This window comes from Mustela erminea, chromosome 6, assembly GCF_009829155.1.
Source record: "Mustela erminea isolate mMusErm1 chromosome 6, mMusErm1.Pri, whole genome shotgun sequence".
Classification (NCBI taxonomy): domain Eukaryota; kingdom Metazoa; phylum Chordata; class Mammalia; order Carnivora; family Mustelidae; genus Mustela; species Mustela erminea.
The window spans coordinates 105020792-105043581 of NC_045619.1; the positions used below are offsets into that span (position 1 = coordinate 105020792).

At 55.4% G+C, this 22790-nt stretch overlaps 1 protein-coding gene across 5 annotated transcripts in view; it reads right to left on the minus strand.

The window, feature by feature from the left end:
* TSPAN9 (tetraspanin 9) overlaps window positions 1–22790 on the minus strand; it is a 192931-nt gene that overhangs the window by 78529 nt on the left and 91612 nt on the right. For 4 of the 5 annotated variants that reach the window (XM_032349100.1, XM_032349102.1, XM_032349103.1 and 1 more), the window contains one exon: window positions 4770–4849. In XM_032349100.1, coding sequence (XP_032204991.1) covers window positions 4770–4832 — 63 coding nt within the window. In that variant the 5' untranslated portion in view covers window positions 4833–4849. Of the gene's footprint in view, window positions 1–4769; window positions 5696–22790 lie in introns of those variants that run through there. The other variant, XM_032349099.1, reaches the window with a different exon arrangement.

The following is a 22790-nucleotide window of genomic DNA, read 5'->3' on the forward strand; positions in this document are numbered from 1 at the left end:
GTCAGCCTGTTCTCACCAACTGGAGGCTCCTGTGCACGCAGCGGGCATTCAGTAAATAGTTGCGGCATGAGTGAATGGGCTCAATTGGGACCCCAAGAGCCCAACAAGCCCCAGAGTCCACTGCCAAGTTCAGCCAAGGGCAGCCAGGCACACAGAAGCATGGCAGGGGGAGGGCGAGGCCCCCATCCTCAGAAAAGTTCGGTGGTGTTTTCGGGTCTCTTCCCTGGCAGGCCAGCCAAAGGGAGGACAGACCTGTGGCCCTTCCCTCCAGGTGGGGACAGCGCTTGCAGCTGAGAGTTTCTCTTTTCTATCCTCTTCCTCCCCGCCCCCTCTTGATTGACAACAGTGCTGGCTCCGACATCATTTAAAAATAGATATTAAGACATGGAAGTTTAATTTTTAATGCTTTGGAAAGGAAGTGAACACAGAGTTGGCATTCCCTCATGGCCACGTCCTGGGGTCTCGGAGCACCAGCCCCCTCTTCCTGCGCAGAGCCCTGCCTGACCCACCCAGAAGACCTACTTGCCGGGGCGCTCTGGGGAACAGCCCGATGCCTCAGGCCCAAGCATTTCGGGAAGCCTACAACTCTTGTTGCCCAGCTCGGCCAGTCTCCTGCTTGGAGAGGCCACGTCCCAGACCCATTTAGACCCTGTTCAGACCCCTCAGCCTGCTTACCACTTCCATTCCCTGACAGAAGGTATCCCACAGGCTCAGTAGGACACCCAGGCCATCCAGCTCCGCTCCTGGTCCACCACGGAGCAGCGGGGAGCCAGGGAGCCCACAGAGGAATTCACGATGCAGCCAAGCCAGTAACAAACGTAAGCCTCCATTGTGGCTAGACAGCCTTAACCAAGTGGCCAGCACTGAGAGAGCAAGTGAACAGCCTATGAGGGGCCAAGCCGCAAAGGCCTGACCCCGCTTAGGGGAGGTTAATCAGGGCATCCACCCAGCACCCTAGGCGCGGCCGCCCTACCCCAACCTTTCCCCTGTTCCAGCAGACACACTGAACCCTGCCTCCTTGGCTAATTGGCCTTTATTAAGAGAGCAATCCACAAGGAATAGACTTTCCAATGGAGCCAGAATGTCACTGTTCTGCCAGCCCTGATTTGAAGTGATGGGACAGCTCTGCTGGCAACCATGAAAAGTGACCATTATCCTGAGTGGCAATTATGCCAGCAACCCCAGGCCCGCCCCTGGCCCCTCCATGTCAGATAAGAGCTGGATTTGGGTTGGGAGGAGCTGGGCTGAGAGCACAATCTGCTGTGTGGAGAAGGTGGACACAGGCCCCTAGCACCCAAAGCCCACCCCTGCACTCTCTCTCTGCCCTGCCCAGGAGTTAAAGCTCTGAGTCTCCTTTGCCCTCCTGGAGAGGCTCCGATTCACTCCACCTCTCCCTAGAGAAATCCCCCAGACGGCCCTGGGAGGACTCAGGGATAAAGCTGATGGAGGGAACCTCCCCGGCTTTCCACTGCTGGGGGAACACCCTGGGGTGTGGGTTTGACTACTGGTATACAGGCCCCTCAGGGTGCTGCCCCCAACAGGCAGGCGCCCAGCAGCCGGTAAGTCACCTGTCTTTTTCTTGGTAAGGAGGAGAAGCGCTGGCTGCATAGCCCCTCCTCCTGCCGGCCCCTTGTGATGTCACCCGGGCCCTCAGTAACGACAAAACCCTAGAAGCTCCACCCAGTGGCCAGGACCCAGGATTCTCCCACCCGTGGGGGGGTGCAGGGTGACAGCTGCACCTCTCCTGGGCCCTGGGAATCCTCCCAGTGGGCTCCGAGAAGGCAGGGGTGTGTGGCAGCAGTGGTGGCTTTGGAGAAATACCAGGTAGGCTCCAAGATCTATAGGAAGATCTCTATCTATTGATTGTGGGCCTCAGGTTCAACTCTAATGCCTAGGAAAAGTCTCCTTGGGGGATCTGAGCCATGAGACTAGAAAAAGTGATGGCTACTTAAGTCCTAACAATTGCTCTGGGTCCCAGAGGGTTTGGGCTCTGACCAGCGCTGCATCCCTCCTCACCCCGACCCTCTCACTTCCCTCCAGTCTTCGTGTGTCACTGGAAAGCAGAAGAAGTGGCCCAGTGGTCCTGCCTCATCACCCACCCCACCTGCCCTTGGCCTAGACACCTTCACCTTTTGCTTCGGCTCTTCCCTCTGCTCCCTCACTCCTATGAAGCCCAGCACCTGCCTGCAGGACGTTTTCATTCAAGTAAAGCACAGTGACCTGCCCTGTGCCCAAATTCTGGCTAACTCCCTGCTACGTCCTTCCACCTCCCAGGGAACACAATGGCGGGCTCTCTTACACGTGCAAGCCTCCATTGCTCTTCTGCTAAATTTCCACCTTTCCTACTTTATCATCTCATGAGTGACTAGCATAAAAGAACTAGGTCTTTGAGATCCAATGTCTCCCAGCTCGTAGCATGTCACAGGAATTCTGAAAATACTAAGTGATCAGAAAAGTCAAAGATTTGGAGAGAGAGACTCCTTGCCTGGTAAAAGAGTGGTGGTAGGTAGCTCCTAATTAGGAAGGGACAGCAGGGTCTCTTGCTGTAACCAAAAAAAGAAAGCCACTCCATCAATCAGCTCATTAACTTCTGCCAAGCTCTTAAGGGAAGATGAAAAGAGTTGCTTTTCGCCCCACAGCTAAGTTGCTAGGAGAACCTTCAACACAGGCAAGTTTGAGAACTAACTTCTCTTCCCTATCGAGCGGGACTCAGGAATCTCTACCACACAATGGATGTGGATTTACCACTCTGGCCATCCATTCATTCACTCACAAACTTATAATGAGTGCCTCCAATGTGCAGGGCACCAACGCCTGGGCCTTGTATGGTGGTGGGGAGGGGGGTGCAGGGATGAAAACTAAGTAGGAACTGAGCTGGAAAAGGAAGAAGCCACAAGCAGCTATACCTATTCTGGCCAGCAGGTGGCGGGATGGGGGTGGGGAGGAGGGCTGCTGAGTGGGAGGTATTGGCAAAGGCCCTGCGCTTCCCTATTAAGGGTTTCCTAGTGAGTGGTAAGATATGCAGAGATGGGGGCAAGGCAGAAAGGTGGGTTGAGACTACGAACAAGGGCAGAGAGGGAAACTCCGCAATGAGAGTAAGGCAGCATTCGTGTAAATCACAGACATCAAATACCCACCACCGCTTGGCTGACACTGACCAGGAGCACCTGGCCCAAGGAGGCCATGAAATCATTCTTGACATTCCAATGGTTCTGCCCCAGTTCCCACAGAACCCTCAGCACAGGGCAGGTTAACACCCTAACAGCAGTGCCCGCAGGGCCCCAGACCATGCAGGCATCCAGGGAAATTCAACTCAAACAATCTCCAACTGGGCTCCCCAAAAGAGAAGTAGCGGCCTGCTCCCCAAGCTGGAAAGGAGGCTCCCTCCCCTGAGAGAAGGAAAGGATGCTGGATGTCCCATAACTAATGAGGTCAGACATGAGGGAGGCCATCATCACAACAGCCTCTACTCCCCTACCTCGAGACTGGAAAGGAAACCCAGTTCTTAAGGGATAAAGCGATTTGTTCAAGGTCACACGAGAAGCTAACACAGAACCAAGACTAGATTCCTTCTTCTTCCCACTCATCCCTGAGCTATCCTCTTCTGTGGGAACAGTCACCGCCCCCCACACACACCCAAAAAGTTTTGTTAGTTAAAGCTGGTCACTTCACACAAGTGTTCAACATCAAAGCACAACTGCTTCTAACTAGCTTCACTGTGAATGACTTTGTCCTGCCCCCTGTGCTCCTTCTGGACCATGGGTGGCTGACAGGCCCTGGGGCAGAGCCAAACATCTGTGCTGACTACGCTGGGGCTCTGGCAAAGAAAAACGGAGGCAGCAGTCGCGATGAAGGAGCCATTAGATAGGAATTTGAGAAGTTTTAAAATCTGCCAAACTTGTATTCCTTTTTGCACACATGCACACGTGTGTGCCCATGGCCTTCAGAAGCACAGAGAACCGAGAGCTATTCCAAGTTGCCCCACTCACCGACCCCTTCTCTAGAAAATCATCCTTCACGGAGGAGAGGGCACTCCCTTAGTCCCTTTCAGTCTTTGGGGCTCTGGAAGCCTGGGAGGGCTGGCTGGTGTCCCATGGTGGGAGCACATGGCCAGCCTGCTCCCTGCCCAGTCCACTGCAATCCCTCAAAAGCAGCTGCCTGCCACCCGATGGCAGCAACCCTCCCTCACTCTCCTTTTCCACACATGCCCTAACTCAGGGGCAGACCTGCAGGCTAACAAACACATCTCCCGGCTTGGGACAGGGGCTCCTCTCCTCTTCCAAAGACTCATTGAAGGAGGGAGAGGAAGTGATCTCTGCCATCCCTCCCAGCCCCCACCTCATGCCCACAAAACCGGGCATACTGTCTTCTTGTATATTCAAGAAGAATACAAGAAGAAACTTGAAAATCATCCACATTTGTGCCTGTCTTCCACTCAAGGTCACAGCTGTTAAAAATTCTGGCCCCACACCGATTTCTGCAGGTTACCCGGTGGGGGCACTTGCACCAGGGGAAGGAGGTGGTGGCAAACTTTGCCAGCCACGGAGGAGTAGAGTAAGTCTCTCCTGGAAGACAGGCAATTCGGAGCCTCCATTCAGCCACCAAGGAGAGAGAAAGATGAATGAAGGGGGGGCGATTTTTTAAAAACACGCACACTTACCGTTGTGCAGAAAGCAGGGCAATGCAGCACCACGGAGGAAGAGGGGAGCACGCTACGGTAAGCCCGGAAGGGAAGAGGTGGCAAAGGAGAGCTAAACGCAAGGACTTACCCAGAATATCAGATTGAAGAGGAACATCATGTACTTCAAGCAGCAGAGGCAGCCCCTGGCCATGTTGCACTTCTTAAATTCTAGGAGAAAAACAAAGGATAGGTCCAGGTAAAACACCACGTACTTGCTGCCTTTGGGTGCATTGTACTTGTCAGTCTTGACGCCAGCCTCAGCGCGGCTCTGTCCCCGGGAGCCCGCGGTGCCGTAGAAAGCGCCGGCCGTGAAGCCGCGGCCGAACGGGCGGCCCGAGGTGGACGGCTTGACAAAGTCCGAGTCCTTGCTGTCCAAAGATGGACTCCGGTGGATCGAAGAATCCTCGCTACTCGACTTCTCCATGCTTGCGTCGTTCCCGGGGGGCGCGAGGGGCGGGGGGCATCGCTCCCGGAGTGGGACGGAGGGGGCGCCCAAGTCGGGCACGGGCTGCGGGTGGGCTGGCGGAACCCTGAACGCCCTCTCTCTGCACCGGGGAGCACTCCCGGCCAGACCCGGTGCTCAGGAGCCGCTACCTCTCGGACGGCGCCCCGCTCCCAGCCGACTGGCCCGGGAGGGCTCTGCGGTGCGGCGCGGCGTGGCGCGGCTCTACGCGCGCTCGCGAACGCTCTCCGGGAACTGGCTGGCCTGCGTAACTTAACGTCTTTGGGGAGGCTGCAATTTGATTTCTCTTTCCAGACCGTCAGCTCGCCTCCCGGTGCACCGGCCGCTCCACGCGAGGCACAAGGGCACCAGGATCCAGGTCCCCGGGCACACCTCTCCCTGCCCAGCCCCGGCGCTGAGCCCGGCCACTTTGCGGGCGCTCCGCCTCCTTTCGCTCGGCGACTTTGCGGAGCTGCTCGCCGGCCCTGGGCTGCCCGGGCGCGCGGCGGGCAGTGCTCAGAGATCCGCCGCAGCTGCCACCGCTGGGCTTTCCCTGCGAAATCCCAGCCCCGACTCCCGACTCTGAAATCGCCGGGAGCCCCCTCCCCGGGCCCTCGGCCCCGCCCCCCTGCTTTGCATTCGGCCAATGAGCACTGGGCCTGCCAGGGGGCGGGCAGCCTCCCCCTCCCCAATGACACATTATCTTTAATAGGATTAGCGTTCTGCTGTGTGCCTATACCAGTGCGCCGGGAGCCCTCGCTAAATGTCAAGGGCTCCGGAGCTGGGGGTGAACCAGAACCTTCATCGGAAGGCGCTGGTCTCTTCCACGGGAGAAAAGGGGGCGGCGAGAGAAAGGGAATGGCTAGAGATAACAACGACCCAAGGAAACCAGAGAAGAGGGCTGGGGAGGACAGGAGGAGGAAAGAAGCGCGGCCACTGTCGAGCTGGCCGCCGCCCCCTGTGCACACGGGGCCAGTCCGACCCGAGGCACACGGTCCCTCCACTACACACGCGCGCACACTCAGACACACACGCACACACGCTTTTGCACACGTGGATCTGGCTACCGCACGCAGGGAAAAGAGACCGCAGGGGAGGGGCGAGGTGTGGGAAAGGCGCTTGGGGCCTCCGCGGGGCGCGCGCCGCCTCCCCGCCCCCTCCGCGCGCGCGCGCACGCTCCAGCACACACGCGGCTCCGCGAGACTCCTGCAGCTGCGCGAGCCCCCCCAACCCCCACCGCCCCCGCGTTCCCGGGTGGGATGCCGTGCTCGATGGGACCCCAGCTGGGCTGAGAAGAGTAGGTGGCAGAAGTAGTGTCCTGCCTTGCCCCTCTGAATCCTGCCTGTGCCAAGGGTGACGTTGGAGTGCTCTTGGACCCAGGCTGGGTCCTCTCCCATGAGGACTGCACAAAAGGGGCTGGTCAAGGGAAACAGCAAGAAGAATGCTCTTGCTAGGGGCTAGGGAACACCCAGGAGGAGCCCTTTACCCTGCCGTAAAACACTGCACCTGTGTCCCTTGGACTTGTGCGTAAATCTGCACAGCTGATTAGGAGAGACCATAGTTGGCAAACAAAGAAAACTAAAAGACTTGGGGGGGGGGGGCGGTGAGAAGCCCACGTTTCCTTTCTGCCAGCAGAAAGAGTGCTGAGAACCCCTGAGAGGGGCTTCGTATTTATGAAGCTCAGTACCCCAGCACCCAACACCGGGCTTGGCCTCTAGCAGGCGCTAGACAACGATAACTGGATAGAAGAATTCCTGCCTTCCCTGGGGAGCAGGAGTGTGATATGTCCAACCTGGATCCCATCAGACATGTATTCCACACCTGCTATGTGCTGAGCCAGGCCCCTTGAGGAGACAGATACAAGGCGTGCTGCTCCCAGCCGTTCAGACACACACAATCTAGTCCAAGGTGGTGAGCAGGGACATAACTGGCTATGGTGGAGGCAGAGAGGGACACTTATTCCAATGGGAGCGAATTGAAGACCCTCATCACAGGTCCACTGGGGTGGCCCTCTATGGAGTCTGTACCCTCTCTGGCTCAGAGGCAGCAGGGGCTGGCCCTCAGCTTCTTTAAAGGGACCTGCAATGGTGTTACTATCCTAAGCCCCTTCCCCACTTAGAGGGCAGCCCAGCAGTGAAACCTAGGGAGTGTCATGGCCATGGCACCTTGGTCTCCTGGTTGGGCACAACAGCCCTCTGGATTTACCCACAGATGAGAGGCAGGTGTCTGGCTGGCTCCCGACCGACCCCACTGCCACCTGACTGGAATGGCTGACTCCTTTTGTCCTTTTCAGCCTCGACCGGCTCCCATGGGCTCCCGGCTGCCACTTGGTTCTCATAACATTACTTCTTTGATGCAGGAGAGATCGTTTACCAGCTGGACTGTGAGTCAGGAGACCTGTTTTTCACTCTGAGCTCAATGTTGAGCCGTATGATCAAGGACAAGGTGGTTTTGCCTTTCTGAGCTACTATTTCTTCCTCTTTAAAATGTGGATTAATAGAGCCTACCCCCCGAGGGGTGTCGGCAGAATAAAGTGAGCTGGCAGATGCGAGACCAATGTGAGCCCTGTAAGCACTGAGCAAATTCAAGGGCCTGGTGTCACTAGCCTCAGACAGACTTGGTGTCAGCACGGGCCCTCCCAAGCTGGCCCCCTCCTAATGTCTTCCTCTCTCTCCCTCTTTTTTTTTTTTTTTCATCAATTCACACCTTGTTCAGTAAGAATAGCATCTGCCTTGTCCCTAGATCGTTCCTCCTTCATTCCTGATTATAAGTGGATTCAGGCCAGTAATTATTTCCTCAGCAGTGGAGGCCCTGATGGGCCAGGATGAAGGAGGAGGTAAGAAGAGGAGGCTGCCCAGTATAAAAGTTCTGGTCACTCCTGGCCACCTGTGTCGGGAGGGCATTGAAGGCCTCAGTCCATTAACAAAGTTCAGTCATGTCCCATCAGGGCACCCAGCTTAATCATCATCAGGATGTTAAGAACAACAGAGAATTGCAAGGCCTCATTACATCCCAGGCACCAGCTTCACACACAGCAACTGAGTCCTCCCGCCAGCCCTATAGAATAGTGATGTTATTATTCCCATTTCACAGGTAAGTAAACTGTATGATTTCAAAGCCCATTTCTTCACTCTCCTGGACTCAAAACCTAGTTCCCAACCATGGGAATCTTCCAGTCTAAAAGGCAGAATCTAAAAGCACAACAGAGAATCTGAAATTTCGTGTCCTGATGAGAGGTCATAGAGAAAAGGACTTCATAAAAAAGGACCTAAAAAAAAAAAAAAAAAGCCTTCTGCCCCCACTCCAAGACTGTACATAGAGAAGCCCAAAGAAGAATGATACAGCCAGTTCCATGACAGGACCAGCAAACACCTGTCCCTTATACCCCCTGGAGTGGGTGTGGCCAGGGAGAGAGGGGTGTGAGGGCACCCCGGAAGGCGTGGGTTTGGTACACTGAGGGGCAGTGAGGAGCCAGGCCTGCCTGGAGCAGGAGAAGGTGCCTGGGAGTCAAAGTGGGCTACTGGGCACGGCTTTGCATGACACAGGAAAAGTCTGGACTTCATTCTGGAGCTCCCCAAGCAGTGGAAGCACATGACAATACCGGTGCCCTAGGAAGCTGGGCCTACAGCATGGAGAGGTGAGAAGATCCGCCGCTGTGGTTGCCCCAGCTTCTGAGATTGTGGGTGCAGAAGTAATGACCAGAGAACAAAGGCGGTCTGAGGCCCCATGTCTCCTGCCCACCCCTGAGCCTCAGCTGCTCGCCATGCTCAGGGGAGCTGGAAGACACAGCCTGCCCTTGAGGATCTCTGAGCATGTGAACAAGGCCGAGCTGCCTTGCCTTTTTTTTTTTTTTTTTTTTTAAAACAACAATGAAAAAAAAAAAAAAAGTGAAGCAAGTCCAGAATTCCCAGAGGGGAGAAAGAGAAGTGAATACGTGAAATCAACATGCAACGTCTCTGCTGACTGGCAACTGGGGAGATGTGGGCTCAGAGTAAATGCCAAGCTCTCTCTGCCTCTTCCTGAGTTTCTCAGGCCTGCAGCGTGAGCCAGAGCTCTCAGCTTTGGTCTCTCACTCACCCACACGCAATCAGAGCTCATGGGCCCACACAGATCCCCTTCCTGACCTGCACTGAATATTTCTGTGATCAGCAGCATGCATGGCTCATGGGGTATCCTGTACCTCAAACAGGGCAGCCTTGCAGAGAATTTAGGTTAGACACGAGGTGGCACTTGTTATCTTAAGGAACATGTGAGATGGACCACTGTTGTAGGAGAAGGGAGTCTTAGCCCATCCTAGTTTTTAAACTCCAAAATTGGGATCTTTTTCAGCAATACAGAAAATGCTTTAATTGCTAAACAAACAATTTACCAATGGTGTCAAAAGAGAAGAATGTCCCTAAGCAGGGGGCCCATATCCCACAATGTGTGCATGAAGGCTCAGGAGCAAGGAAAGGTTAGGAGGGTCCAGAGGCCAGAGCAAGGCTCTTTGCCAGGGAAATTAAACAGCTACAAGGTCATGCGTTCCCATACTTGGCCAGGATTCAGGGAGGACAGTAACAATGCCAGTGAAAAGATCAGAGTAAAAAAAGAACTAGGGGTAGTTCTATCTTTTTTTTTTATGTGTTTAATTTCTGAGACTTGTAAGGAAAACACACAAGCAAAGAGGGTTTGGCTGCAGAGGCAGGGTCCACCGTTAGAATGGCTCAGGACAGCATACCAAGGGTGACCCGGTACTTCGTTCTCTGGGGAGAGGTTTGCTCCTCCCTCCTGAGTCCCCAGCTGTTTGTTCAGCCTGCAATTATAGTTTGCCCACATGCCTCTGCTCTGGCCACTGGGCTTCCCAAAGGAGGGAGGGGCTGAGTCTGAATCACCTCGTCCCTGCGCCCCCCCCCAACCTCCCACCACCCCGGGGCCTGTCACAGGGACCACGACGGGATAGGTACTCAGAATGTGTCAGCAGGTAGAGAGGAAGGGAAGACCACCATACCTAAGTCCTGAGTTCTAAGGAGAGCCTGAGAGCCCCAAGTTGATTAACCAGAGGATGGGACCCAAGCCAGAAATCTATGGAATTGTTCCTGGAAAGCAGGCTATCTGAGGCCATCAGAACCTGATGAGGGAACTCAGGAAATTTAAATTTCCCAACTACAGATAACAGAATGGAGAGGCCACAAGGTCAACTATTTTGTTCACAGCCGTATCCTCGACACACAGAGCAGCGCAGCATGGTGAGGAAAGGGACAGATAGATAAAGAAGCTTTGGATCAGGGGCCATTTTGGAGGAAGACTGGGGAAAGACAAGAGGGAGAAAACAGGAAAGACCAACAGGAACCAGACAGAGACCAAGCTGCGCACGGACCCCTTCCATCCCCGGCGGGCCACGCCTTTTGGAGGAGCTCTAAGGACCATGCAGGTCCCCCTCCAGCTGTGTCCCTGCTGAACTCTAGTCCCTGTGAGCTCCCCAGAGCTGTGGTCACGTCTCAGAGCCCAAGTGCTGGCTGTGAGGAGCCCTGTCAGGGACCACTCCTGGCCACTGAGAAACCATGACTATGAAGGGTCCCTTAGCTGTGTGTCCGCACGCCACACATAAGAGGTGAGGTGAGCACCCCGGTCAGAGCATGTGCTGCTGACCCTGCGGGCAGTTCGCTCTGAGGAGACAGGGTCACGGCTGTTGACCAACTGTACTGCTCATGACCTGGTCAGGAGTGCTGCACGTCAGGCCTCCAGATCGCAAGGAACCAGGTGGAAGGTGTGTTTGGACTGTCAGGAACACCAGCACCACTCAGCACATACCACATGCCCGAGTGGCTGTGGGCCAGCGGGGCCTGGTTCTGTGAGAAGCCGTGGTGTGTGCTCAGATGGCATCAGTGCCCCCTGTCTGAACCTGCCATCCCACCCCGCCATGGAGGGCCGGGCTCTAGCGAAGTAATGGCGTGGAAACCCTCGGGGCTTTGGGACTAAATGGATCTGAGTCCAAACCCCTTCTGGAGCAGGTGACTCCAGAACTGCCGGGTGATCTAGAACGACCACTTCCCCCCATATCTCAGTTTCCCCAACCACAAAATGGAGATGATAATGCACACTCCCCCAGGCAGGAAGAAGACAGAGATTAAAGGTGAAAACCACAATGTACACAGCACAATGTCCAAAACAGAAATGTTAAAAGGAATTGAGGCACTCTTACAATTACCGGCATGATTATTAGAGTAAATACGGTCACAGTCCCCATTGACGTACAATGCAGGGAACAAAGATACGACACATAATGGATGCACAATAGTCAGTGGCTCCAATTCTAGGGGTAAGCACCTCCCCCTCAGTTCTGGGCCCCCTTCCCCTCTGCCCAACACACCTGCACTTGGCCATCCCATCCGTTCCAGGGCCATTCACCTGCTGATGTCCCCTACATGTTCACCTGGGCCTGCCCCTGCTTCTGAGCCCCAAGTGCATGTACCCAGCTCCCATCCAGCAGCCCCACTGGCTGCCTCCCAGGCAGCTCCAATTCCACGTGCCCTGGACCAACTGAACTTGCCCTAGCCCTGCTCCCCTGGCCGTAGCCTCCCCTTCTAGATCAACAGCCAAACACTCACCCTGCTGTTTATGCCTCAAACCCAAGATTCATGCGTGATTCCCCAGTGCCACTTGCTCCCCTTCTGATCAAACACAAGTCCTTTCCAATGAGCCACCTTCTACTTCTGTCTCCAAGGGCACTGCCCTGACCCCATCCTAACCCGTGTCTCACCTGGGCTCTTGCTGCAGCCTGGGACAGAGCCCCCGGCCCCACCCTGGCCCCAGGGTCCTCTTCACAGGGCAGCTGACACTGTCTTCTCCCTCACCGTGCTCCCTTGTTTTCCTGAGATTAGGGGTGTGTGTGTGTGTGTGTGTGTGTGTGTGTGTGTATTAGTCTACTTTACCACTCCAGTCCAAATTCCTGAACCAGCCTAAAGGTCTGGCACCCCCTGCCCCAGCCTACCTGTCTAGCTCCGCTGGCAAAGATTCTCCTCGTGCTCATTATGCCCCTGCCAGAGAACCCTCTGAACTTACCTCTCCTTAGAGTCTTTGCCCATGCTCATCCCTCTGCCTGGAACACTCTTTCTCAACTCACTGTCCAACCTACTGCTACTCATCCCTGAGCTCTTGCAAAGATTTTCAAAGAAGTTTCTTCCAGTTTGCTGGCTGCCCCTGCAGGCTACACTGCAGCTCCCCTGCCCATCAATAGTACAGTCTCAGCATCACTGGCCTCTTCCCGCCTAGCCCTCGTCCCAGTTTGGAAGCCTGTTTCCTTGAGTGACAGTTTGCGACCTGATTCTCCTGCTTGACCACAAACTGAGGACGGCAAGGACTGGGTCTATTCTTCTCACTACTGCGTACCCAGTACAACGCCTGACCAGCAGCGGGACTCAATTAACACTTGATAACCAATGAATGGGAGCTCATCACAGGGTGTGCACACGGCAAGCCGGATCACAAAGAAGGGCCTTCCGGTTGTATGGTCACCTCAGGCCACCTAAGCAACAATACCTCAGGATACTAGCTACCTATGTGGTCTCTAGCTCCTCAACTACAAAAAAAAGGAGCTTGGACTAGTTGGTTCCTCAAGGCTTTTTCCAACTTCTAGCCCTGCTATTCCCACCTGTAAAATGGGAAGATGGGCAGGACCAGTCAGGCAGAGGTAAGAGGAAGAGTTTGCTGGAAGGGGAAACGGCTAGAGAAAGCAGAGGGAGAGAGTGCCCCAGACATCCAGGAAGGGCATGTCCACATATCCAGCAAAAACAAAGCTTCACAGGAAGTCCACGTGGGAGGGAGCAGAGATGACCCTGGATGCTTAGGGGCTTCCCCACCCCCCCTCTTGTCACCTCCAACCCCTGCACCCTCCTCCCCCTACATGCCCACCAAGATGAATACACATCAAAGTCACTGTGTCCTCTATCTAGAACTCCCTTTCCCCACATGCTCTGAGTGGCTAACTTTCACCGCCCAGGTGGCATCCATGTGGCCTCCTCCTGAAGTCTGGGGCCCATCCTTGGAGCTCCAGAGTCCATCAGAGCACAGCACTGCCTGTTCACTGACCTCCCCGAGCCCAAGTCTATGTGCTCCTTGAGAGCACTGGCCGTGCCCGTGACCTCTGCGTTCCAGCCCTTGGCACACTGGCTCCCACGCAGGAGCTCTTAAACACCTCCGAGCACGTGAGGGAAGCAGCAAGGGTCTCAGCGGGGCTCTTGAGCAAGGGAGAGCCACACTGTAGAAAAATGCACCCTGGCTTAGAGCAGAGAAGTCTTTATGCAAAGAGCAAGAGTGGCCTGTTCCAAAGGACAACAGTCTTTTCTTTGAGCAGGTGTACAGAGTAGGAAGGAACAGCAGAGACCGAGCCCTGAAAGAGCAGGCTGGTGGCCCACTGGGGTACTGCCCACCCTAGGTTCTCAGGCCCTTTTTCCCAACAAAGTCCCCAACCAGCACCATCTTTATTTTAAGCCCCATCAGCATCCCTGTGAGATCCCCTAAAAGGACCTGGTGTGCAAGGCATTGTGCTGGACAGATGTACCGGGACCCGCACACACGCACACACTGAGCCATTCACTCCAGGGAGACCGAGAGAAAGAAAGGATTTGTTATAAGGACTTATCAAAGAGGGCAGGTGGCTTCCGGGAGGATGAGATAAGGCCAGACTGCCAGGCACAGGGAAGTGTGATGAAGCCCAAGGTTTATTGCCATGCACCAGTGGAAATTCACTGACCCAGCAAATCCAATATTCCTGAACCACCCCATGGAGGACACTGACTTGCCGGCCAGGCCAGCTCTCTCTGACCTAGCGTCCCGCCCGCCTGCGAAGCCGGCCCTGCAGCTGGGACCCATCCACCGATTGAGGAACTGCCACCTGCTGCCTCCCCTCTTCCCTCCATCCCTCCGCCCCTCCGCCCCTCCGCTGGGCCTAGGACCATTGTCGGGAAGAGCAGCGTGTGCGGAGCACTTGGGATGCTCTAAAGAAGATGGGGGAAACACGCCCCGATTCAGCCGGCTCTGACCCCTCACAGGAAGGGAGCTTGCACGAGTTCCACCTGAGCTGAGGAGGGAGCGTTGTGTGCTGAATGGGTGAGGGAAGGCATATTTGGGCAACCCTACTGGGCAGAAGCTGGCTGTCGAAGGACTCATGAGTCTCATAGTGCATGAAGCTGCTGGTGGTCCCCAAACTGCCACCAGCCACTTCGGTAAAGTGAGGCAGCAGCGCTGGCCAAAACCCCAGGGCATCTCTGTTGCCTCTGCCCATGACCCCACATTTGTGCAGCTGAGTCCATCAGGGTACCTCCAGCTGAGGGCCCTCAGAGAAGCAGCCACCCCAGCCCTCTCTCGTCTCCCAAGTAGCAGAGACGAGAATGGTCACGAATCAGACCCTTTGCAGTCCTGCATGTTCTTCCAAAGCCTGCCAGGTTGTCCCAGCGGAGTTGCTGTAACCCAATCTTCCGTGACACGTACCCAGCCATGGCCCCTGACCCAGACTTGCCCAACACATGCCCAGCATGCAGTGGGCACACACACAGGTTCCCCGTCACGGCCTTCCCTCCTGGAGACTGCCAGCCCCACTCCACCTCCCACCTGCCACAGTGCCCTTACTGCCTCCCATCCTCCTCCTAATGGCCCCTGCCCCAGGCTGCCACCATCGCGGACCAGAGACAGGGCTCCGGGCTGCCATACTGCCCCCTCACACCAGCTCCAAATCTGCTGCCTGCTCCCTGGGCTTTAACACACACACTCAAGCTTGGCATTCAAGACCTTCTACACTGTACTTTGCGGGCCTTTTTTCCCATGAGTTCTGACCTGTGCCCTATTCCCCCAGCAGTAGGAGCTCCTCACAGTTCTCTGGACATGTCTCCACTTTCCTGTCTCCACACTCTGGTGTATGGCCTGCCCTCCACCCAGGACGGCTCCCCCACCCATCTCTGTCTGTAGTAGGCAGGTCAGGACTCATCTCAAATGTCACGTCCTCCATGAATGAAACTCTGATCCTACGGATCCCCCAAACTAAGAGGCCCTCTTCCTGTTCTTAACCTCTCTTTGGGGCACTAATCTCACTCTGCCTTGTACCATGGCTGTTTGCATCGAAGTCTTCCAACAAGACAACAGGAAGACCTGAGGTGATGAACACTCCTGTGATCCTCTTGCAGAACTAGCCTGGTATGTGGAGAACACTCCAGAAATGTGAAGACAAATTAACCGAATCCCTCAACACCATCCACATGGCCCCCAAGCCTCACCCCCGCCTCCGCCATACATACTCACCTCAACCCATGCATTGGACACGCCTGACACTGCCCTCAGCCTTTCTGGTGGGGGCTCCCCTTGCTAAATCACTAGCATCTGTCCTCCCTCCTGGAGGCCCTTTATGGTGTCACCCACCAGACTGGGCCACCTCCTGAAGCAGCGGAGGGCTCGGATGTCCAGCCCGGAGCTCAGAGAATGCGGCTGTGCTCCACGAGGCCCAGTGTGTCTGGGTGGCTGCGTGTCACTCATCCCCCAAGCTCTGGCCCCAAGGGGCGCTTTCATATCCCAGTCGGGCCAGATGCCAGGGCACACCTGCTCTTCCCCTCCCCCACACCGCTGCCAGAGGAAATGCCAGCCTGCAGCCTCGGCTGGTCGGCCGGACACAGCAGGGACAGGCACTGAGCACTGGCACGGCCCCTCTCTCCCTCCACCCCCGAAGCCTGGGCCTGACCAGCGTCCAACCTGGCTTATCCCCGATCCTTCCATGAATGCACACTCCACTCGACTCTACAGCCTTCTCTGCCTCCCAAAGGGAGAGCCCAGGACAAACCCTCGTGCTGTAGGGAGCCAGGCAGGATGAAGGGCTGGGGCCCAGGGCCTCACTCTGGCACTGACTACTGGTGTGACCTGGGTGAGAGGCTTATAGCTCTCTGAGCACAGTACAGATTGTCTAAATGGGTGAATAAGCACATTTCCCTTTTCTCGTCTGAGAACAGGGGGCTGGATACGATTGTGAGGACCAGATGAGGCATTGCCTGGGAAACTGCTTTATCCAATGGATGGAACCTGCCATCCACACACACATACACTGGAACCATCCCGGCTTCATAGGAACTCCACAAAGAACGCTATACTGGTTACTAATCACTGATGACTGCCTGAGCTCCCCTGACATGCCCATCCTGGGCCCACCACGGTGGGTGTTACTGAGAAGCATTAACCCTTAGTACCTAATGGTCCATATGGGGAAAGAGCAACAAAATGAAAGGGCAGCCGGCGACAGAAGCACACACACACATGCCAGAGCGGGGATTACAGACCGAGTGCTCAGAGGACTTGCCCAGGGAGGCCTGGCTTATGTGGGAAGGCTTCCTAGAAAGGATGGGATGCATGCTGAGCCCCCATCCTCACTAAAGGAGGGCAGAGGAGAGGGGTCCCAGATTCCCGAACACAGTGAGCAGAGACCTGTGACCCAGCTAGTTCAAGGGGCTTTCATGTTTAAGAGCGCACGTGAGAGGTACAGGAGTTAGTGGCAGAGTTGGGACTGAACCCATGTCTCCTGACTGCTGACCCACAGATCTTCCCTTACAGTGAGCGGACCTACTTTGCCGCACAAAGCTGACCCCTACGGAGGCCTGCATATGGTGTGCTCTGTACACAGAAGGAGGTTGAGGGAAGGGACAGAACGAGATGAGAGAGCACTCATGCATCGGGATGGTCCAGCCAGGAGTGACGGAGAAGCCCCACAGCGTGGCACCGGGGGACGAGCCCCATCAACCCTGGGTAACACACCAATACCTGCTCACATCACACCCTCAGCCGGCATGGCCCTCGTGCTTTCTGACTTCACACGACAGGAACACATGTATGTGCTTTACCCAATGAGAGCAAACAAAGGCCCGTCCTCCAAAGCCACAGTCGTGGTAGAGGGGAGATGACAAGCCGGGGGTGGGCTGAGAAATGTGTAACAACCAGCTCTCCTGGCAAGGACCACAGATGGTGGGAAAAGCCATGATCTGTAGTCCTTGCCAATTTCCACGGTGTCAATCCTCCTATCATGGCCAGTTTCAGGCTACCCATGGCTTAACAGCTGGCAAATTTTCCTATCATTTACTAATAGGCTCTTGAGAGCCAGTGCCCATGGGCTCCAGCAAACCACAGCCCAGCTCCCTTCCCTCCAGAAAAAACTCCACAGCCAGGAGAAGAAACCCAGCCCTGTCCTATCCTCCCCCTTGGTAGGAAAAGTCCCACGGTGGGACGCCTGGGTGGCTCAGTTGGTTAAGCGGCTGCCTTCGGCTCAGGTCATGATCCCAGCATCCTGGGATCGAGTCCCACATCGGGCTCCTTGCTCGGCAGGGAGCCTGCTTCTCCCTCTGTCTCTAGCCTGCCACTCTGTCTGCCTGTGCTTGCGCTCTGTATCTCTCTCTCTCTCTCTCTCTAACAAATAAATAAAATCTTAAAAAAAAAAAAAAAAGTCCCACGGTTATGGTGTGGGAGTTGGAACGCTGGCCAGACACGTCACGGGGAAGGGATGGAGCAGTCCTCTGTCTGGTCTTTTGGGGTGCCCCACAGGTGGCCTAATCACCAGAGAAAGACAACTGAAATTAGCTCCTGTACTACCGTGACCTTCAATTTGTGAGAAATGCAGTATCTGCAAAGTGCACCAGAGCACAACACAACTGAACAAGGTATGCCTCTACTTTTCGGTTAACTGATTGCTTACGATCTCTCTCCCTGTGAAGCTCCGTGAGGGCGGGGATTGGGTCTGCTTCATTCCTCGCTATTTTCCCCTGGGGCAAGTACTCAGTAAGCACTTGCTGGACCAAGGAATGCCTGGAGGATGCCCCTGCCTGATCCTCTGGGTGCCATCTTGGTTTCCCAAGAGGAGGCAGCCAGGGAGTGAGGGAGCCCAGTGGTTAGCGCCTGCCCGACTGGGCTCGGGATGCCTGCATTCTTGTGCTGATCCTGCCACCATGACCAGGCACAGCAGCACCCTCAACCCCACCTCTGAGCTCATTTTCTCCCCTCATTTAGGCCAGAATGGGGCCCTACATGGCTAACCCTGGGCAGTACAAAGGGCCAGGGCGAAGGCCAGACAGGACACCAAGCCGAAGGCCTCTGAGCTCCGTGGTAGGAGGCTCTGTGGTCAGGTTCGAGTCATTCCTTTAAAAGATCTTAGGAAAGACTAGCTCCCTGCTTCCCCTCTGCACCACCCACACCTGAGCCCCCAACCCACCACCCCCTGTTCCCCCAGCCCTGAGCCTAGAAGAAACTCCCCAAAAGTACTCCCCACCCCAGTGGCTGGAGCCAGTGGAGCCCCAACTCCAAGCAGCTGCCCCATCACGCCTCAGGCGGGCTCCCCACATGCAAAGCAGCCAGCTCATACTGCTATTTTAAGCTCTGCGGGCCCAGCTGTAGCACGTAGCCACAGCGGGCCGGAGGCCCGGGCTGAAGGTAGAAGCAGCTAACTCACTAAGAGTGCTGACCTGGGGAGCTCGGAAAGGGAGTGTCGGCCACCCTACGTACCACCAGACCTTCCGTGGAGGGACGGGAAACTCCCGGTCCACACCCTCAAACCCACCAGCCGTGGGGAAAGTGAGTCAAGAGCTGCGTTAGGCACACCCAGATTCCATTTCTGAATGTGACCCCCTGTGTTTCCACATTAAAACAACTCCTTGCCCAACCCGGACAACCTCGAAATTCCAACAGAGCTGGAGTTAACACGGTACCCAGGACTGGACATTGCAAGGAAACCCCAAAAATGCAGACCAAATGAAGGGAGCTGGCATCCTGTTATCTGAGAATGGCCTATTCACTGGGTCCCTCTCTCCACCCCTCTCCCCGACTCCAGTCCTGACTCTACACACTGCAGGACACACAGCCACCCTCGACAAACACTTGTTTACTGAACGACTGCTTCCACATGTATTCCTAAACCAAGTGTGGTCACAGGACAAACTTGTCGTGATCACTGTTATCATTAGCATTCTTCACAAAAACATACACATTTCGAGTGACCTCATCAGGCACCCAAACTGGTAATAAAGACCACAGGAGCAAGGAAGCCGAAGAGTTTAGCAACAAAACAGGGATGCTCCAGGCTGCGACCCTTCCTGAGAGGGCTGCCACTACCCACCTCCAAGGGAAGAGTGACACTGTGTTCTCTGGGCAGCATGTCCCCTGATGTTGTGCAACATGGAGGCCCTGCTCTAAGCCACCCCCTTCCATGGGACAGCCAGCAGCAGGGAGCTGGCTTAAGAAGTGATGCACAGAACAGAAGCTCTGAGTGCAGGCTAACCCCATCCCAGCCTCATGCCGCAGGACATTAGCAAAACCACCCGGGGCAGGCTGGGTCACTTGTACCAGGAGCTTGCCGCACAGCTCTAATTGCTCAGTTTAAGCAACATCAGCACCAGAGAAAAGGGAAAGGGGATCCAGAAGCTGCTGTAATTAGGGAGCTCGGGGATCTCTCTTCTTGCTACCCATCTATCTCAAGACTGAAGTAGCCACCCACATGGTAAAGAAATAGATTCACCACCTGGATTAGGGGGAGAGAGAGGGCAATTCCTTGAATTTTCTGGCTGGAAAAAGATCCCAGAAGCTATGGGTCTTCAGAGATCATCCAATTCACTTCTCTCCTCTCCTCCCCTGCTTCCCTGGCTTCAGTCAACCCAGGCGGACTCCTCGTAACATTTTTATTGTAATTGTAAAAGCGATGACAGCAACTTGCATCTACAGAAGTGTATACTGTACAAAGGGATTTCACCTAAGCCAGGATTTCACCCTCATTGAAGTCCTGGGAGGCAGAAGGGCCACACACATCACCGTATCCAAGGGGACGAGACCTGCACTGAGCCCGTCACTGAGAAGCCACACCGGGCTCACAGCCCTGGTCCTGTGCCCTATCCAAGTGCCGAGTTCCCTTCCAAACACATTTCTCTCAGTGAGGTTCCCAGGCCACCTACTTCCAAATCCCTGGGCGTTCTGAGACCAAAGGCAAATTCCTGAGCCCACTCTGGCCTCATGGAGTCAGGATTCCTGGAAGCAGGACCATGATAACCTCCTCTGGTAATAAAACGTTCAAGGAATTCTTAGAGCGTGCTGAACTCGGAGGACCCCTGGCAGCCCTTCCTTTCCCAACTCAAGCAGCATCACAAGTCCGACTGCCTCCAGCAAAACCCTCCAGGCCCGGACACTGTTTGGGCGTGAGACCCCCACTGCTCCCTTTGGTTCATCTCCTGAAGACACATGTGCACGTAATCACCAAAGTCACCCTGAGACATTTCTGTCAGGAATCTGAAGTCACACCAGCTGGGAAGACAGCCCTGGCCAAAAGCTCCCCTCTCCAGCAGGGACCTATCTGCCAAAACCACTCTGTCAGCCCCAGCCCGTATTCACAGATGTGAGCAGGGAGGGGGCGCGGGGAGGCAGAACAGAATGTAGGATTAGGTCACTCTGGGGAAGCTTCTCTTTCCCTCCCACATGTGTCATCAAAGATACAGCCTTGGACTGTTCACTTTCAGATATGCCCGCTCCCCGGCCGAGCTGACAAAGTGGATACCCAGCATTCCCACCATCAGCCCTTGAGACGGCTCCAGACTGCACACCATCATCTGCTCTGACCCTGCGTGCCCCGTTCTGTCATGGACCCGGCCCCCAAGTGGCTGTCCCAGCCTCAGGGAGGGCTCCGTGGCCCCGTTCAGCTCTCCATCAGCCTGCCCTGATTACTAGGCTTCAGTCAGCATCCCCTCCCGTGGCAGGGAGGCTCCTCAGGTTGATGGCCCAGTTACAAGTCTCCCCCTCCTTGTGACCCTGACACACACCTGCCCTCTCCCGCTCCCCATCCCCGGTCACATGGTCTCCTTGACTCAGCCTGGGCAGCCCGAATGGGCTGGGCTCATCTTTGCAAATGGACCGTCAGCTGCAAGAGAGCTGAGCGCGAGTCAGTTCCTGCTGTGTCCCCTTAGCATCCAGTCACTGTGTCCCCTTAGCATCCAGTCACGTGCCAGTGACTCAGGAAGCACTTGTTGAGTGAATGAGCCAAGTCTGACCATCTAGCCCCAGCCGACTCCAGTGCTTCCAGAAAAAGGCGGGGGGCTGGGAGCAAACGGGGTTGTGGAGAGTGAACCACAGGGTGAGAGAGAGGGAGAGAGAGAGCGAAGAGCTCACTCACATAAGGCCAAGAACAAGGCACCAGCTCCCCAGGGAGCCTGGTAGGGTGCACCGATAGCTTCCCTAACTCCAATACCCTCCGTCAGTAACCAGAACTGGCAAATACAGCCATTTCCTCATTCCATCAGCAGAGCATCTCCTAGGCAGAAAGCCTGTCTGATCTGGGTGAATTATGTGAGTAATTAACTTCCCTAATCTGCTCCCTCCCTGCCTGCCTTCCAGAAAGGGATAGCAGAATCCCAGGGGAAGGCTGATAAGGGGCAGGAAGAGAGACCACTATTCCCTCGGGATCTGTCAGCCTTCTCCACCAGCCCCAACTTGCCAGGAATCCTAGCCTACCCCACATCATGCACAGCACCCCCCCACCCGGTTTCAAACCCCCCTCACGGCCCTTCCAGGACACACGCATACACATGTATATGCACACCAACAGTGTTACCACCGCTCCATCGGCTTGGATATTGGCTGCCTTTGAGCTCAGTTTTGAGGCCTCAGTTTGAGGCCAGTCTTGAGCTCTGGCACCCAAGGGACATCCCAGGCAACCTGTCAGATACAGCAAAGGAGCAGGGAGAAGCAGGCAGCATGAATCCAGGCAAAAGACTAATATAAACCACAGAAGGTCTCACTGCTGTAAAGCGCTGGAGGGCAGAGTGGGGCAGTGGGAAGGGTACATGAGATGGGGTCACAAGACCCAGGTCTGAGTCCCAGGTCTATCTTTTAGGGACCATGTGACTTTGGGCAAGCCGCTCAGCCCCTGTGAGCGCAGCTTTCCCACCTGCAAAATGGGCATGCTGCCTCCCTCCCTCCAGGGCTGTCCTAGGAGCCAGGGAGCCCAAGAAGAGCAAGCCAGTCTCTGTCCCTCGGTAGAAGCCCCCTGGGGAAGACCCTGCAAGGCAGCCAACTAGCTCTGCTTGGACACTACCCAGGCATCAACTCGCAGTTCTAACTCCCATAAACCTGTGCCTTAAAAGCCCCACCCTCCCGCCTCTGCTCCCCGCCTTCGAAACGTGGATGGGGTATGGGGCAGACCAGGGCCATGAACTCAGTCCCATCGGTATCAAAGCCCAGCTCTGCCCCTTGACAAGTGACTTAAATGCCCTGCGCCTCAGTTTCCTGATCTGAGTCATGAGTACAATAAATGCCCAACAGTGTGCATAGTCGGTGATCTGTGCACAGGGCCTGATTCAGTGCCTGGCACTTAATAAATAGTAGATAATATTTCTTTTAATTATCATCATCATCATTATTCTGGCTCATAGAATTAGTTCTTCCCTCTGGAGCAGTAAATCAGAGGACTAATTCCTCAGCCAGGTGCCAGCCTTTCCTAAGTAAGGAGGCAGAATGGTGTGCCCCTGAGCCTTCCCTTTCCCAAGCAGAGCATCCCCACTTCTTCCTGCTGTCACCCTGGCAGCAAGCTCCAGGTCCTTTGCAGCCCCGCCCACTCTCCTTCTGGCTGGTCCTGGTCTGCCGATGCCCTCCCCAAGACGCAGGGCCCTCAACTACTGCATCTGATCAGTAATA